Source organism: Lissotriton vulgaris, chromosome 3_1 (genome assembly GCF_964263255.1).
Source record: "Lissotriton vulgaris chromosome 3_1, aLisVul1.2, whole genome shotgun sequence".
Taxonomy (NCBI): Eukaryota; Metazoa; Chordata; class Amphibia; order Caudata; family Salamandridae; genus Lissotriton; species Lissotriton vulgaris.
In genome coordinates, this window is record NC_141689.1 from 191,839,702 (window position 1) to 191,858,745 (window position 19,044).

The 19,044-nt window shown below is 45.2% G+C and overlaps 1 protein-coding gene across 4 annotated transcripts in view; it reads left to right on the forward strand.

Moving 5' to 3' along the window:
- UBAP2 (ubiquitin associated protein 2) overlaps nucleotides 1–19,044 on the forward strand; it is a 1,436,418-nt gene that overhangs the window by 1,367,127 nt on the left and 50,247 nt on the right. For all 4 annotated transcript variants that reach the window (XM_086960301.1, XM_086960303.1, XM_086960302.1 and 1 more), the window contains exon 27: nucleotides 16,460–16,651. In XM_086960301.1, the coding sequence (XP_086816427.1) occupies nucleotides 16,460–16,651 (192 nt within the window). The remainder of the gene's footprint in view (nucleotides 1–16,459; nucleotides 16,652–19,044) is intronic.

Consider the following 19,044-nt stretch of genomic DNA (forward strand, 5'->3'; position numbering starts at 1 on the left):
ATGATGAGATTGTCTTTCCATTTTTGCTGGCTTAGGATGTGGTCTGTTTCGAACTAGTGCATGAAAATGTTAGCATAAGCCGGAGCTGCACAATTGCCCATGGAAGTTCCTGAGTTTTGACTGTAGAATTCATTGTCCCATTGGAAATAGCTGTGGTATAGTGTGAAATGCATTCATTTTAAGAGTGTTAATTTTAAATGTTCTTCTTTGTCACTGTTGATTAGTATTGTTTCCAAAGCTGATAGTCCAAGATTATGTGGGATGGAAGTGTAAAGGGCCTTTACATCGATTGTGCACAAGATCATGTTAGAAGTAAATGCTGTTCTTTGTTCTTCCAAGATGTTCAAGAAGTGTGTTGTATCCTTCACATAGGTCGGTATTTTCTGAACTAGGGGTTGTAATTGTTTGTCGATGAATTTTCCAACTGGTTCATGAATGGAATTGACGGTGGAAACAATCGGACGGAATGGAGGGTTGGTTGGATGTTTATGGATCTTTGGGATCATGTACAGGTATGGTATGGATGGGTATGATTTGATTAAGAATTCCTTATCTTTGTTGGTGAAAACATCCTTCTCAATTGCTTCATCCACAATTTTAATGATGATTCTGGTAAATTATTTTGTGGGATCCCCTCGCATTTTCATGCAAGTGTTTTTGTCATTCACGTGTTCATTTACATTCTTAGTGGAAAAATTCTGTGTCCATGATTATCAGGGCTCGGCCCTGGTCTGCCTGTTTTATTGTTATATCCTTGTTTTCTGCCAGATTTTGTAAGGCTTGTCTTTCTTTCTGTGTCATATTGGTGGATTTACTTTGTTGTGATTTGTAAATTCTTATTATGTCTTTATTTACCACTTTCTCAAATGCATCCAAAACTTTGTGACTGATGGGAGGTACATATTTGCTGGGGTTTCTCAGTCCCATGAGGTTATCTGGCTTGCTTTCTTCTTCAATGGAGGATTTTTCAATGACGTTGGTAAAAAAATGTTTTAATCGTAAACTTCTCATGAATTTGTATATGTTTACTTGTACCTCTAATAGGTTTGGATGGTATGTAGGAACGAACGAGGTCCCTTTTTGTAAAGTTTTGGTTTGGAACGGTGAAATTTGGTGTTTGGAGATGTTAATTATCAGGTTTTCTGACTCCTCGTGTTCTTGGCTACTGATTCTGTGGAGGGTCCTGCTCGTCCTTCTGCTCTTGCTCCTCCTGGTTCTTCTTGTGATCCTCGGCCTCTTTCTAAAAAAGTAACCGCGGATGGTTGTTTGGAATGTCTTTCTGTGCTTCTATCATCTTGAATTGTTCTTTCATTTCTTCTGTCATCTTCTTGTGACCTTTCGTTTCTTCTATCACCTTGTGTTGGTCTCTCACTTCTTTGGTATGTTGGACCTCTCCTCTGTTGTTGTGAATAGTCTGCTGATTTTTCGTCTGTTGATTTATATGTTGTGGGTCTTTGTTGACATCGTCGAGCAGAAATGTCAGCCCAATTATAAACTTCACCTGTACTATAATCTGTTGTGTCCCTTTTAAATTTTCGAAGTTTACGGTCATTAATTTCTTTCGTGTATGTATCAAGTTGAATATTGATGTCTTTTAAAGCCTCATCCCATTCTTCTTTTGTCATCATTTTATTTAGTTCGTCTTTGAGTGGTAGTGCGTCTTTGTTCAGATCTTCTATAAGTTTGGATAGCTCTTCTATTATTAGTAGTATGAGGTCTAACGAGCACTTGGTTAGTATGGCGAACCACTTTTCTGTGAATCTCGCGTTGTTTTTGCACAATGTGGATTTGAGTGATATCCTGAGGCCACGCGGGATACGTTGGGCTTTATGATACTTTATAAGAGTACTAGCGTGTAATTTTTGGTTTACGATTCTTTTGGACATGTATATCAATTGTTTTATGTTGGCTTGAGTGGAACCTGTACTTGTAGTGATGGTATCTTCATCCTCTTGTATTAGTTCATAAATTCTTTCTGAGTCCTCTGCTGTGAATGCTAGAGTTTCGGCTCTTAAACTATACGCCATACTAAACAAAGAGGAACTGTGCAGGGCAGCCCGGGACAGGAGTGGGCCTGTTGGTAGCCAGTCGGGTGGAGCGTCACGTGGCTTCACCCTAGCACTGCTCTCACGGGGACTTACCGTTCGGGGAGCGCAGAAGTGGTGGGCTTGGCGCCCGGTGGAGCTTGGCCTGCACTTTGGAGTGCGAAGCTGGGGTGGAGAACACGGAACACCCCTGACCAGTGGTGACGACGCCACCTGGTCCGCTTTGGGGCCCTGAGTAAGGAGTGAAAGGAACCACTTGCTGTATCAGGACCTAGCGGCCTCTACTCTACAAAAACGGCGGGAATTCAAGCCTGTTACTTCGTTCCTCCAGGAGCAAAAAGTGCCCTACTCATGGGGGTACCCGTTCCGTCTCATCGTCCGATGGCAGAACAAGTTGATCCAGGTGCGTTCTCTGGAGGTGGCGTTGGATCTGCTGGGCTTAGAGCGACATGACTCCTCTTCGAGGGACGGCGACTCGACTGGCAGGCGACATCGGCGCTCTGCAGAGTGGCAGAGAGTCGGTGGGGAGGCCCGACTTGTCGGCGAGGATGCAGGAGAGGGGTGCAGCAGTCGCCTCTGTAGCCCAGGTCACAGAAGCAGCAACGGACCACGATGAGGCAGCCTCATTAGACCGAGAGGGCCATCGGCAGGCGTCGGAGGGGGCTACTACTCCGAGGTAACACTTTTAATAACTCCTCATGTTCGTAAAGTTAGTCGGCGACATGAACTGGAAGAACCTCAACTGGTGCCATATCCCCCTGTCCTTGAGACTTGTCCTCTTTTGTTATGCTATTTGTGTTTTTCTTTGGGAGTTGTTGGGGGGTTTGGAAGGGAGGGTAAGGGTGGGTAGTGGTGGTAGCAGGGGTCCGATCGGAGATATAGATCCAAGGTACTCGCAAGTGAGACCGATGAAGGGGGGAGGGAGTGTAAAGGGCGGGGAGGTCACACAGGGCGGGTCAGTCTTGGCGTAAGCGGGCGGAAGCATGTTGCGCTCGGGGCTTGGCGGGTGATGGTGGAGGGGGGAATCGTCTCCTCGCTTGCCCAACATGGGGGACTGGGGCGGGCGGCCCTTGCAGAGCTGTATCGAAGGACTTCCCAATGTTACCAATAACCTTAGGGACATGGAATGTTAAAGGGCTGAATTCCCCCCAGAAACGCCAAAAGATTTGGAAATATATCATTGATAATCAGTTAGACATAGTGGGCCACCAAGGAGACTCACCTAGCCAGATCAGAGGACTCCCGCCTTAAGCAAAAATTGTTCCCGCTAATATACAGATCCTCTGCCACCACGAAGCAGAGATGGGTGGCTCTTATGTTCCGTTCGACCCTACAAATCCAGCCTCTAGGTGTACAGACTGACAGGGAGGGATGCTGGGTCATGGTTAAGGGCCTCCTGCGGGGTAGAACCTGCACCTTCTTCGTGCTGTATGCGCCTAACAATGGCCAAAATGTCTTTCTGCATACCCTGCTGAGGAATGTAGTTGATTTTGCTGACGGGCCGCTGATCGTCATGGGGGACTTCAATCTAGTGTGGCAGAAGGATCTTAATAGCACTCATTCACAAAGGTCAGATATGGGAAAGTTTTCCACCGACACACGACAACAGATTTCTGACATGGTCTTTTTTATGCCTGGCGCTTCCTATACCCCCAATCAAGAGACTACACTTTCTTCTCCCACGTCCACCGCTCCTATTCTCGAATTGACCATTTCGTACTGAGTCAATCCCTCCGGGGGGATCTCAGAGAGGCCAAGATCTTTCCACTGTTTCTGATCAAAGCTTGCTTGCGGTGCGTCTTCAGTGGGGCACGAGGAGTAAGGACAGCCCTAAGTGGTACTTCCCTGCTCCCCTGGTTCGAGATAAACCTTCCTGTAACAAATTACGTGAACTTATAACCGAGTTTTTCACGCTCAATAGCCCAGGACACCTCGGTCTTTACCACATTGGATGCCTTTAAGGCATACTTTCGTGGGTATTGCATGGCGTTGAATGCTGCTCTTAATCGGCAACACGATCAGGAAAGAGAGCAACTAGAGGAGGAGTTGTCCAGAATAGAGAAAGCGCATAAAGAGAATCCCTCCAGACTAGAGTTACAGCAGCTGACGGCCATCAGAGGTAAGCTCCGGGCACACTACAATAACAGGGCCGAATACACCTTGCTCAAACTACGGCGTCTGTCCTACTCCAATGTCTTCCTCAACTGCTTTGTTTGCTGGAGTTCTTCTCCAGCACATCGGCAGAGCGGCAACCTAGGTTAGCAGGCATGCTTTCACCAATCACTACTGTTGGTTGCAACCAGTGAGACCAATGTTTCCATGTGTCAAGCAGTTCTATGTAATCTTTTCAACTAAGGTGAGCCTCTGTTCACACCTCCTTTTTTCCTGCAGTCAGACGCTTATGATACCGTTTTCAGTGTGAACATTCTTCACTAGATGCATTTTATCATGCTTCGGGCTATGTTAATGCATTTTATATATTTCATGATAATGTGCGCAGTTTTACAAGCTGGGTTACTTTGGCGTCTGCCTAGCAAGGATATTTACTGCTATCTACTCTGATTCAGGCATGTGAATCTATGAAAGACACCCCTAATACTGGAGAAGAACAATAGTTACTTACCTGTAATCTGTGGTTCTCCAGTATTGGTGTCTTTCATAGATTCACATGCACCCGCCCACCTCCCGAGGCTCTTAGGATACATTGGTTTACTATCACTCCGTGTGAGAAAATCTGACAGCCTGAGCCTCTGGGGAGAACCTTCTGGTGGGTGCTGTCGCCTGATTGGCTGCAGTTTGGGCTATACAAAATGACAGGGATAGTCACTAATGTGGAAGTTTTTTCTACTGTAGCTGGGGCTACTTTACTTCCTGGTTTGGTATAACTGGTATTATATATTTTTGGCATACTATTACTTTTTTATGTACCGTGGGACTCCCACTCCGACGACGGGGAATGATTCAGGCATGTGAATCTATAAAAGACACCAATACTGGAGAACCACAGATTACAGGTAAGTAACTATTGTTCTTACCCAGTATGCATCTGTTCTTGGCATATAGAGCTGTAGATTAATATGCACCCACCGCCTCCGCTGGTACCTTATCTGTTGCAGTAATATCTAACTTAGATACAATTTACATGGACAACTCTTTACTACTCTTACTAAATCCATCATCACCCGTTAAGGCAAAACAATCTAAGGATGGAGTCGATGCCCATGCACACTATCACTAAAAGGAGGAGTCACTTACCTCGTGACTACAAAGACTTCTTCCAAGAAAAACAAAGTGCAAACATCCTTCCCCGACACCAGATGGCGATCTATGCTAACTCATATGATCTACAGCTCTATATGCCAAGAACAAATGCATACTGGGTAAGTAGCATTTTCCTTTTAGGTTGCTACCTTCCAGACATTGCAACTTTCTGGCTATGCGAAAGATATCTTTAGGACTTAGTTTGCCTGGGAATGCATTGTGGTTTGTAACTCACATTTTCTTTCTTTCCATTTGTTGCCTTTATTTGCTTTAAGCTGTGCAGCGTGCGTTCGTACCTCAACATGTTAAAGCAGTGTTCGCCGTATTCCTCCACAAACGGTTTTTATTTTCTTTAAATGCTGCCCATTCAGAGACCGACGTCAAACATCCACCTGTGTTTTCGTTGGAGCTTGGTCTTTATTTGGCTTTTGGCTGACTTCAAAGTGAGAGCATTTATAGGAATGAGGAATGCAGCGTACTTTCTCCATGGACCCTGCTTGTGCCTTTAAAAAAAAAAAAAGATGTTTTAGACATATCCATCTCAAAATGTATCTTGTTCTTCAGCTGCACAAAACATTTGCACTTTTTTGTGCAAAATTCCTCTTCTTTGGTGAGTCCATTTAATTTCTGTAACTGCTTTTTTAGGAACAAAGTACAAAACCACATTTCAGCGTCAGCTTAACATATGGTGATCTTGGGCAGTTTAATGAAAAACTGAAAAGTAGAATCTCTAAACTGACCTATATCTTATTCACAGCTGAGAATTAATCTAATACATTTCAATAGAGATGCAACCTGTTTGCAAATATTCACATAAACACAGAATACTTTAGTACATTATTTATTATCACTTAATATTTAAGGTCAAGTTAACATTTCATCATTTTTTTATATTTCTGGGCAGTTTAATGTCCACCACACAATAAGATCTTTTAACTCAATTTAGCAATGCTTGGTTTTCACTTTGATGTGTAAAGTGTATGCTTTATTCATGAAACTGTGGCAAATATGAAATCTTTTTGGTTTATATTAAGCTACACTATAATTTGGTATTCCGTCTCCAACTGTGCCTTTTTCGGAACACACAAATTACAGGATATAAACTATTCCCCACTTGTCCTTGCAGGCACTAGGGTTATGCTTCCAATGGTGCAGTAGGTGCTGTGACACAGGAGCCAAAATGTCTAGGAAACCCCCTGAACACTGATTATTGCAAAAGTTTACTTCCTAACAGGTAGTCACAAGTGCAGTTAACTTGCAGGCATTATGGTCATGGTTTGAATTTATGCATGTATTGGCATTTATATAGCGCACTACTTACCCGTAGGGTCCCAAGGCGCTTCGACCGCTGCGAAACCCTTCCTGGCTTCCCTGAGAGATGGCCCCTTAATGGGTATCTCCAGGGTGAGACCAGGCATCCCCGGCGGTCTGGTGGGGCCGTTAGTGAAGATGAGGCAAGCTAATGCCCAGAGTTGCCGAGTGTGATCGCTGATCAGAGTGGGCACCGAGGCGAGAGAATTATCGAGTCCGCTGACCCTGGTCCAGAAACCTGCCGCGCCAGGAATCGAACCCTGGTCCCGGGCCGTCCTCTGCTCTCGGGTCTGCCGCCTCTAACCAGTGAGCCACACTACTTCACTTTGAATGGTGCAGCAAGTACAGTGGCACGGGCTAAAAGGTCTAAGAAACCTACTGAACACCAATTATTGCTATATTTTACTACTAATCCAGCAGTCACTAGTGCAGTCATCTTGCAGGCACTAGGGCCATGATTTGAATGGTGCAGAAGGTGCAGTGGCACAGGAGCCAAAAGGTCTAGGAAACCAACTGAACACTGATTATTGCTATATTTTACTACTAAACAGTCAGGAGTGCTTTTTTTTGGTTCTATTGTAACCATTGCACCCAAAGTAACTAATAGCCTAAAGCATTACTGTAATAAAAGCTGTAACCTATTGTAGGTCTATATGTTGTAGGTCGACTGTTCTGTCGTCCTGCAACTTATTTTACATTCAGTGCCTTTGTGTCACATTTTCACAGTTTTAGTGTGGCATAAAATACTTCTGAATCTAGGCATTTACCTTGGAATCGGCATTTTCCATCCAATAACATTATCACTACAGCTGCTGTAATAATTATAATTACCATATGGCATTCCATACCAAGCATTGGCATGGTCAATAGGTCTCGCCTATCAAGAACCCCTTGGGTTTGTAAATGTCTTTTTAGCCACATCAGCACTAGCTTCAATGTACACATTTGGCAGTGCAGCTGATTTGGTGAGCTTATTGAGGCTCCATTTTTTTTTTAAGTTAACCACTGGGTAAGGGCGGAGCCCATATTCAGTCTGCGCGCCTCATACGCTGTTGAGCCATCAGACAGAAAAAGTTGATTACTATTGAGTGCATTCTACCATTTATGATTTGCATATCTTTTAGGAAGTTGGCATTTTCTTGTTCTGTAGACTGTATCCTGGTTCACATGACCAGGTGCAACTGGCAGTTGGTCTTTGTGCATTGCGTCCAGATAGTTAGACAAAAAGAATAGGTGTTGCAGGATGGGCCATCTCTGGCTTGAAGAGGGGGAGGAGCTGTCACCTACCACACACAAACTCACAAAGGCTCTGTCTGAGCAAACTTGCAAAGGGTTTGGCACTAATCCTAAGTTTCCCTAGACAAGCTGGGGCCAGGGCAGGGAGGCAGGAAATTTCAAACCACTCTGGGGGTGGAAATCTCTAGAGCCTTCTACTATGTCAAAGCTGGCACCAAGTATAAATATTGTACCTGAGACTCAACTCTTCAGTACACCGCTGGACCTGTTGATACTAGAGAAGGACTGTTGAGCTGCTCTGCTGCCTAACTTGCTGAGAATGAAGACGGACCCTGCACCCTTAATCCCAAGCTGAGGTGACTTTAAGGGTCAGCTGACTGACCTCCTGTTATGAGCTACAGGGGCATACCAAGCTCCAGATGCTTCTCTGCATCTGTCCTGTAACTGGACCTTCCTGGGTCCTGCTTGCCCCTCTAGTCCTGGACAATTAGTGTAGCATCAGTTGAACTCCCCCCACCACCATCACTGTACACACCACCCACCAGCCCCCTACCTCCCTTTCAAGAAAAGGAGAAATCCAGCAATTTTAATGCTCTATGTGTCCACTGTTTGTGTCAGGATCATGCCACCTGACTCTTCACGCCACAGGAATGACCGGCAGCGTGAGATCTTTTGAGCTCTGCACTTTGTGCTCCAGCATTGACCGCAAGCAGTGACCATCAGTGAGAATCTCCAGCAATGACTGTCTGCGGCACCATAAAGAATCTGCACAATACAGCAACAACAGTCTGCAACTCCTACCCTGCTCTTTGCGCAGAGATGACTGTCACCCACACCATTCTCCCTACTTCTTGTGGCCCTCTCCACCACAAATGGAACTCTTTGCACTTGACTATTGGAAGTAACTCTTTCAGGAAGACTAACCTTTTTTCCCCGTATCTGGCCCGTGCTCCATCGCAGTTGGCCTGCACTTGTGAATTTCAGCCGGTCTCGCACGGCCAGATAACTGTGAATGGTTCTTTGTACTTTTAAGCACTATACGTACCTTAATATCTTTGCAATTGCATAGCTCTGGTTCTACTAATTTGTGTTAGTCGTTTTGATCGCAATTTCTAACGTTTTGCTCTATTTTAAATACTTTACACATTACCTCTAAGTTAAGCCTGACTGCTTTTGCGCCAAGGTACCAGAGGGTTAATCATAGGTTAAGTTGGGATTGCGTGTGACTTTACCCTGACAGGAATTATGTTTGCTGCTTGAGTAGTTTTACCCCCTTCAACCAGTAATCCAATTTCCTACAGACTGAGTAGCATTAACTTCTATTCTTAATGCCCTCCACTGTTTTTCAGTCATAAAACACTTCTTTTTCAAGGTGTGTTGTCTTGTCCACAAAGCCCTTCTAGGAAATTTCCTCAGTATTAAAAGGACAGACTACGTCATTACTGTCCTTTACGCATTTTCATATCTTGTAATAAGGCTATGTTAGTCATTCCTAGGATTCGTACCTCTAGATATTGTGGCAGGGCTTTCTCTTACATGGCTCCGAGGGCTTGAAATAATCTTCCTGTACATATAAGTTACTGTGGGGATTTCGCTCATCATCACTGAAACTTTATTTCGATTCGTAAAAACAGAATCATAAAAGTATAGCATAGTATTGTACAATTTAAAATACCTACAATTGACGTCGGACCATTATAAATTTAGTCAATACATCATTTACAGGTTGATTTAAGAAAAAACATATTAAAAAAAAAAACAAAAAAACAATTTTCCAATACAAATACGATGAATTAATATTAGTGCCAAACTATGAGCTAATTACATTTATGAGGGTCAATAGTCCATAACAGTAGTTAATTAATAACGGTTTCTAATACTGAGTGCTACTCTGATAAAACTAAGAACAGCATTGCATATTACTGGAGTTGATAATGAGAGTAAATGTTCATATCCTTCTTTAAAGTTTCGGGATCCAAGCGATAACAGAATTGGTCTAATAAATCTATACCTTGGATCTTTGTACAAGGAACAAAAAAGTATTAAATGAAGATGTTTTGAGAAACTTGATTGTTACAAGCACACATTGGTAAACTCTCACACCAACCCACCTGTTGTGGGAATGCAAATAAAAAGTGTAATGTGTTCAGACGAAACCTAGTTAAATAAAAACGCCATTGTGTCTGCCCTATGTATGATAGGTAAGGTTGCTGATACAGCCTCCCCCTATGGTAGACCACACTCTCACTATTTCGCAACATCCCTAAGTCTAAACGGTACGCCTTTTTGGTTACTTGCTTTGTTTCAGCGCCAATGGTCTCCACTTTCGAGAAGATATGGCCCAAGCCTATTCTAAAGAAAGTATCCCTAACATATGATAACCATGGGATTTTATCATAGTGTTCAAGTTTAAGACAATCTAGTAGTATTTTCTTAGTAAGTTTCAGGTCGTCGGAGCGCCAAACCTTGATCCAGAGCAGCAAAGGGGAAACATGGATAATGTCACTCACAAATTCCAAGCCTACTTCAGTGTGGCAAAAGAGATTAGAAGTGCATGGAGGGACACATAAGAGGCGTTTTATAAACTTATTTTCCATAACTTGGATATTATTGCAGGATTGAGTACCCCATACACCCGCACCGTATGTTACAACCGGGATGCATTTAGCTTTGTATAGAGACTTCAATTCTGCAACCGGCCTCTGCCCCAGTTTACTGGAAAAACGAAAGATGGCTTCAACAGTTTGGGTAGCTTTTTGTACACGCGCTGACAGTAACAGATCCCAACTTAGGGTTTTGTTGAATAAGTTCCCCAGATAGTTGAAATTATCAACTTTCTCAATGGTCGAGTCCCTTACCACAAGCCTTCGAGATTTAACCCCTTTCGGGCCGCAGACCATAGCAAAAGACTTGGCAAAGTTGACCCTTAGATCTAACCCCTGCATAAAAGTCTCAAAAGCATTTAAGCAGGTTTGCATGCTATTTGCAGTTAGGGTCATTAAGACTGTGTCATCCGCATAGGATAACATCGGTATGCGTTTGCCATTTACCTGGGGGAAATCAGCACAACTTTCTAACAAAAAAGCTTCCAAACCATTGGTATAGACCAGAAACAAAAAATGGGCCAATATGCACCCCTGGCGAACACCCTCAGTTGATGGTATGGGCTTTGTCATCTCCCCTGTGGGGCCGAATCTGATCTTTACTGTAGTGGCAGCGTGGAGTTTGCGAAGTATTGTGACCAATGGCTCCTCAAACCCCATAGACTCCATTATTTGCCATAATTTTCCCCTGCAAACAGTATCAAAGCCAGGTGTATACAACCACGCTTGGCTCTCACGTACTTACCCATGATCAACGCCAAATTTAGGCTCTGCTCATTTGTGCCTTTACCCCGCCTAAACCCATATTGGGATTCGACGATAATTCCATTGGATTCGGCCCAAGTTTCTAAGCGAGCCAGAATCACTCTGCCCATTAATTTGCAGGATGCGTCTATTAGCGATATTGGTCTATAACAACTAGGATCACATTTGTTGCCTTTTTTAAATATCGGGACCAATACCGCTTCTTGCCATGAGGTCGGGATACGACCAACCACAACTGCTTTGAACAAAAGTAATAAGAGGGGTGCCCAAACATATGTATTATATTTAAAAAGGTCCAGAGGCACCGCGTCCGGTCCTGGGGCTTTCAAAGCTACACCCTTTCTAAGGGCAGCCTCGACCTCTGGAAGAGTCGATGAGAGACTAAGCGTGTCTGCTGATTCCCTCCATGTGTCTGGGAGACCTTCAAGACAGGTAACAGAAGAAACCCCCTTAGGATTAAAAATACCCCCATAATGTGCCTCCCATATGCTCCCTGGGATGTGCATCTGCAAGGTTTCCTTTTCCTCACTTTTTAAAAAGGGACGATTTACAACCTCCCAAAAAAGTCGGCTATCTTTTAATTCTGAGGCGCTGCCCAAGTCGTCCTATGCCTGTCTTTTTAGTTCAGTTTTACGTTTAATGATGGCATCTCTATAAGATTTTCTTGCCACTCTTACCAAAGCCCTATCACGAGGCACTTGACGTAGGACCCTCGTTAAACTAGATTGTGCTCTGGAACATTCAGAATCAAACCATTTATGATTGTTACCCTTTTTCCCCCCCCATTGGTTTCAAAAGATTGGAGGCCATATTTGTTAAAAGAGCTTCAAAATTATCAATTATTAGATTTGGCTCACTTGACAGCGTTAAACAGACTTCGAGCCTATGTTTATTTAATTTAAAAATCTCTTTCTCCAGGAGTTTAGCGTCAACCTTATCCTACCTTAAGGTGACCCCCTTATTCTGACTAAACTTAATTGGATGTTCTGAAGTCTGTGTGCTTTTAAACGCAGGACACAGGGTCAAAACAAGTGGATTATGATCACTTGCGGGATTAGCCTGAATCTGGAAATCTTTAACAAGATGAACATATTTTCTTGAAACTAAAACAAAATCTAGAACACTCGTCTGGCCTCCCGCACCATGGAAGGTAGGAATACTCAACATTTTTGAAAAGCTAGACATATCTAGGACACAAAGATCATTTATTATTATGATGTTATTTAAGGCCTCACCTTGCTTTGTATGCTTAAAATGTGCAAGCGGCTGCTCGTCTAAATCTACCAAGCCACAAACCCTTGAGCCACTAAACTTACATAAACAACAATTAAAATCACCTGCCCACATAATAAAAAGAGGAGATATGCTATTTGTTGCTTTAACAATCTCATCCTGAAGTCTTTGTATAACCACTGTGGATTGGGGGTCAAAAATGTTGTAATACCGGTTAATTGGGAGCAGGGGGACCAAGAACAGGCCCTTTAACACAAGTAATAGGAACCAAGGACATGACGCCAATATCTCAGTTTTTATGTTGTCATATTTTACAGAGATGGCTGTCATAAGGCCACCCTTAGCTCTTCCCGATTGTGAGGGTTCTGCTGCAACATTAAAAGATTGGTAGCCATCCAAACCAGGGGAACCCCTACTCCATCTCTCCTGGAGGCAGACAATATCAAAGGGTTCCACAAATTCTAGCCATGCCGGGTCCACTAGTCTCCGTGAAAGACCAGCTATATTCCACGAAATCAAACTAAATAAATGGCCATCAGGAATGCTATCTGGATCCTCCATATGTGTTATTGCTTGTGACTGCCTTACCTCTTCAGCTCTCGAGGTCACAACCAATGGGCTACTACGTGAATCCAATAAAATAGATTCTACCTGAAGGGGGCAGGTTTTTTCGCCATAAGGCAAGATACCAGCAGTCTGCCACCCACAGTCCATCTCATTCCCCTTTGGAGTTGGTGGTCAATCCACCATCTCCAAACAGCTATATCTGTTTGTGGTAGGAGATCCTCTCCAGTGGTCCCTAAAGGAAGGTTCTTGAGTGGGATATCTGATGGAATCTCCTCCCCAATCCACCCTGGGAGTATATCTGATGAGGTTATCCTACTCTTTGCCAATTTTGTCCATAACCTAAGTCATTGTCATTGTATGTACAAGAAAGGGTAAAAGAAGGAAATGCGTTTTGTGTCTATTCCTTCTGTGGTGTTTCGAGGGCCCCAAGAGCAAATATGATTCACATTACTGGGATCCTTGAAGTTTACCAATATGCAGTATCCATGGGTCGATTTCCTCCTAGGGCCCACCCAGGTGACTCTGCGAACCGTTAAAATCTGGCTCGAAGCATAAGGTAGTAAAGGACGATTCTTGTTTAACCAGTGTCGAACCTTATTCATTAATGCCCAGGGAGGTTCATCTGTGGTGCCTGACAACTCAGGAACCCCAGTCAACACTACCACAAAGGGACTAGCCTCTGGGGAAGATTGACGGGAGGTCTTGTGTGATTCCTTGTGTGTGCTATAGGGGTATTACTGATCACCTTGTCCTGCACAGCAGGGTCTTTGGGTTTTTCAGTAGTTTTTTCTGCTGCTACTGTTGCGACAGCAGGGGATTTAGGTAATATAGAATGCCCTGTAGCCACTACTTTAGTTACCTTTGGAACCATAGGTTTGTTTGCGGCCAATTTATTTCCCTCCCCTGCTTCAAAATCCCCGATGTTAATGGATCTTTCTTTTTGGAAACACCAACTAATTCGGCTAGTTGTCTTTCAATACGTAACAAGGTGGTTTCTAAAGGAGAGAGGTAGGATTTAATTAGCTCTCCCACTTTTGTCAGAAATAGGTTATCTACCCCTCGATCGGTCTCGTTTTCTTTTCCCTTTTCACCCCCTGCTGGAAAAGTCAAAACATCTGTGGTCGGATTTCCAGGTTGCTCATTGCTAACAGGGTTTGATGAGTTTGTGTTTCTATTTTCTCCCTTCTTCTGTACCAGGTTAGTTAAATTATTCCCCTGGTGCATAGCTAGCTCGTGTGTCTTTTTTGCCCTTTTATTTTTCTGTTGATTCCTTCTTTTCTTAACAGCCCCTCCCTATTCCCTCTTAACTGTCTCGTGGCCTCTGGTGTGGTTTGCAATGATAGGTCAGGAGTTTTTTCCAACTCTAGGCTAATTTGAGAGTCTGATAAGCATACCGATGCTGATGGATCCACCCCATTTGGTAGACTATGCACATCAGCACTAACCTCTATTAAGGTAGATTTTCTAGTTTGATCAGGTGTTTTAGCAGTAGCTAAATAGCCCAAGGAAGATCGTTTTTGGAGGGCAACTGCTAGATCTTGAGAAACTCTACGTTCAAGGTCAGCAATGCCTTGGTCGATAAGAGAGTTTGCCTTTGAGGAAACTATCTAAGGGGCCTACTATCTGGCCCCTTTCTGTGGCAGTTTTGCTCCTGCTTCCACGTGTGGTCATTGTTACAGGGGGGGAGTATACTAATCCAACCAGTTTCTTTAATAACACCATATGCCAAATTTAATACTAGGGGCAGGAGAACATGCACACAAAATCTTATAGCGTAAAGTAAAAGGAGGTAAAGAGTGGGCCCGGACCGGGCTTACACGGGCTCTAACGGGCTACAACGGGCCCGCCCTTGGCCCGGGCTTCGCCCTGCTAGCCCGCGTGCGCGATACCTTGGTCAGTTAAATAGAGGGAGTAGGTGGGGCGGGAGGACCAGCTGGTGCAGATTGAGCAGCGCACTGCACGCTGGTCCTCGCAGTCCCGCTGGGGTCTGGAATTAGTCTCGTTGCAGCCCTTCTTCAAAGTTACCAACCTCGAGCGACGCCCGCAGAGCGGGGGCCGCGAGGAGTGGGCTGAAATCCGGTAGTCTGAAATCCAGGGGGCAAAAGGAACAAGCAGAGCACTCCCGTGGGTTCACGCGCTACAATAGCCGTTTAGCGCGATGAGCAGCAATCCGTCAAGGTGCGGTCTGCACGGAGGTTTTCACAATCCGGGAGGTGGGGCGGGAAGAGGACCAGCTGGTGCAGATTGAGCAGCGCACTGCACGCTGGTCCTCGCAGTCCCGCTGGGATCTGGAATTAGTCTAGTTGCAGCCCTCCTTCAAAGTTACCAACCTCGAGCGGCGCCCGCGAGGAGTGGGCTGAAATTTGGTAGTCTGAAATCCAGGGGGAAAAAGGAACAAGCAGAGGATTCCCGTGGGTTCACGCGCTACAATAGCCCTTTAGCGCGATGAGCAGCAATCCGCCAAGGTGCGGTCTGCACGGAGGTTTTCACAATCCGGGAGGCGGTGCGGGAAGAGGACCAGCTGGTGCAGATTGAGCAGCACACTGCACGCTGGTCCTCGCAATCCCGTTGGGGTCTGGAATTAGTCTCGTTGCAGCCCTCCTTCAAAGTTACCAACCTCGTGCGGCACCCGCGGAGCAGGGGCTGCGAGGAGTGGGCTGAAATCCGGTAGTCTGAAATCCAGGGGGCAAAAGGAACAAGCAGAGCACTCCTGTGGGTTCACGCGCTACAATAGCCCTTTAGCGCGATGACTCACTTCAAGAGACTTTTTAAAAACTGTCTATTTTAGTGATTGTGTGTTGTACCTGAACAGGCTGAGCGCTGAAATACACCTTCGAATATGATTTGATGCTCTTTATAAATAGATATAACAATACATAGTATACATTAAGTTAGTCCCATTCTTTCACTCTTAAATTGAATTTTGTCCCGAAGTGGGAGAAATCTACAATAAGCATGTTTAAAAATTAATGCAGTTCTAGAGTATTCTTAGCTTATTGTTGGTACATAAGCATTGCAGACAGCCCAGGCGATAGTAGCATGGCATAGTGGTGTACACACATTTTACTGTTCTGAATTAATCATTGCAAGAGCAGTGAAGCTAGAAAGCTAGCTAAGAAAGCGTCTTAGTTGTTTAGTGGGACGCTATCTGAATCTATTGACTTTGTGCCTCTGTCACCACCCATCCACCAATGCGAACGTTAAAGACTAATAAAGCCATCAGAGTTTCATTAATCCGTGATCTGCTAACTTTCCAGGCTCCTTGTTATGTGAAATTGTAGTTGATTTAGTAAGTACACTTAATTGAGATCAAATGCATTGTTTGTTTCCATAAAGTGTCTTGATGGACATGATAGAACTGTATGAAAATATTAAGTTTTGATATGCACAAAGAATCACTGTAAATTCTTGACCGGTTCCCACGTATTTCTTGATTAGACATTCGACAAGCAGGGATTTCATGCTGGCACACCACCTCCTTTCAGCCTTCCTTCTGCCCTTGGATCAGCTGGTCCTTTGAATCCTGGTGCAACTGCAGGCTATGCTCCAGCTCCTTTCCTTCATATACTGCCACCACATCAACAGGCTCACTCACAAATGCTGCATCATCACCTACAGCAGGATGGACAGGTGAGAAAAAAATGTTTTGGGTCACCCTTTAAAACACTGCTTTAGAAGTGCTTTAATTTAGTTAGACATGTTCTCTGTCAAAATCTAAAAAGGCTTTCAATGACATGGGAAGATTTTATTCTGTGATTGACAAGATATATAATTATCCCACAATTTTGAATTTCATTTTCCCCAATGTTAAAACCTCATATTTTGGTGTTATTTTTAGTAGCCATATTGGGAACAAAATTGGAGACATGACTAGATATCATGTGATGCTTCTATGAAGGTTACTTCCCAGTGTTGTCTTTGCATACTTTAGAATGTTTTAATATATTTTCAATCTGATAGAGACTTCTAACTGCAGATTCCTTACCTTTGAATTCCCCAGGTGTTAGGCTGGATCCAGAAACGTTTGTGTGAGCAGTACCCCTGCACGCCGCTGGGTGGCTCCTTTCAGCTCCGCGTGACGCCATTGGCATCATTAACGTTGGTTAGATCTATAAGAGACACGTTAGTGATAGATTCATTAACTTAGAATATCCCCGGGCATCCGACTGGATCCGGAAAGTTTTGCTAGCTGTACGCCTGCGCTTCAGTGGTGGCGTTGCGCGACTCCGCGTCCGTCGCTGGCGTCGTATGCACCGAGATGACGTCACGGAGACTTCTTAAGCGCCACCCATGCTCTCGCTGGTGTCAGTTATTTCTTTTTCCGCTGCAGTAAGCGCAGATCCTGTTAGAGCAGGTACCTCAGTCATTTTTTGACTATCTTTTTGAAACTTTGTCTCGCGTTGGTTTCTCTGGTGCACGTAGGGATGCCTGGTTTTAAGTCCTGCGGACCCTCACGATGTCTGTCTCTACCTCCTGGAATGTGACCACGATTCCTGGTCCTGTCTGGACTGTAGGGCTATGGCCCCGAAAGCCTTGAGGGAGCGACGCCGGAAGTTGCTTGAAGTTTGGCACTCGTCCCCATGCCGTTCGAGGTCCAGGGTTCGTTGCCGTGATCAAACGCGGAGCTGTCATCACAGCTCCTCGGAAACGAAGTCTTCACCCTCGGTTTGGGTAAGAAACTTCACAAAAATAAGTTGAAGAAGAGTTATCGCTCTCCGACGTCCCCCGTCGGTCCTCAGATGCGGGCGAGGGGGGACTGGGGCTCCGCCCCTGCAGCTCCTTTAGAGCCTGGGAATCCCGCGCCCTACCCGCTTTACCCGGGTCCGTCGGCGACTCCCGCACAAATGCAAGAATATCTTGCTGCCATGGACCGCTTGTATAGGCCTTGAGCTCCTGCAGTCCCGTGTCGGGATCCTGCTGGTTCATCCACCCCTCCAGCAGATCAATACCCGGCGCCTCTGCGGTTATGGCACCACGAGGTCCCATGCTGCAAGACTCCGGCGCCGCCGGTAGCGCTGTAGTGGATACCACTGGTTCCGCCTCTGCCCCGGTTCCCGGACGGTTTCGTTCCCGGCACCCTTTCCTCCCTCGCTGATCCCTGCCCCGCCGCTGGGGCCTGTGCCTCCTCCGCGGCGGTGGAGGACAATTGGGAGGGGTCCGAGGACCCTCTGGCTCGTCATTCGTGATTCTGAGCAGGACTGTGTGTATGATTTGGAGGAGGCCGGAGGCCTTGACGTCTCCTCCTCCGCCCACTATGGAGGAAGGTGCCTCGTATACGGTGGTGATCCGTCAGGCAGCTGTGGTCCTTAACCTAGATCTCCCCATGGTGAGTCTTAAGACTAATCTCCTTACTGAGGTGCATCCACTACATCGGAGCCACTGCTGCCCTTTAACGATGCCCTCACTGATGTCTTGTTGGGTACTTGAACGCACCCGGCCACAGGGGCTCCTGTGGATAAAAACGTTGCAAGGCGTCATCGCCCGGCGCCTGGTGACCCTGCCTTTCTGACCACCCAACCCACACCTGAGAGTCTAGTCATTCAGGCTTACAAGTCAGAGTGCTTTTCCCACGGCTCTGCCGGATGAAGACTCTAACAGTGCTCAAACTTACACCTGTTGATCACTAAGTACACGGTGGCCAAGGATGGGACATTGTACTTAGCGTTCATGGACCACTCCTCGGCATTCGATCTGGTCAACAGGTCTAAGTTATGGGAAACCCTCTTGAAGATGTGGATTGATGAGGACTTGGTTGGGTTTATAGCCTCTCTCCATCGGGAACTTTTTGCTGCAGTGAGGGTAACAAAAGAAGGCAGATGCACGACCCGCTTTAATTCGAAGCGGGTGTTAGGCAGGGCTGCATACTATCACCCCTGCTATTTACAATTCATATCAATGGCCTAGGCAAGCACCTAGAGGGGGCAGCGAGAGACGTTCCGCGTGTAGGAGAAGTTAAGATCCCTGCTCTCCTATACGCGGATGACGCAGTACTTATAGCACGTACTGGGGTTTGTCTCCAAAAG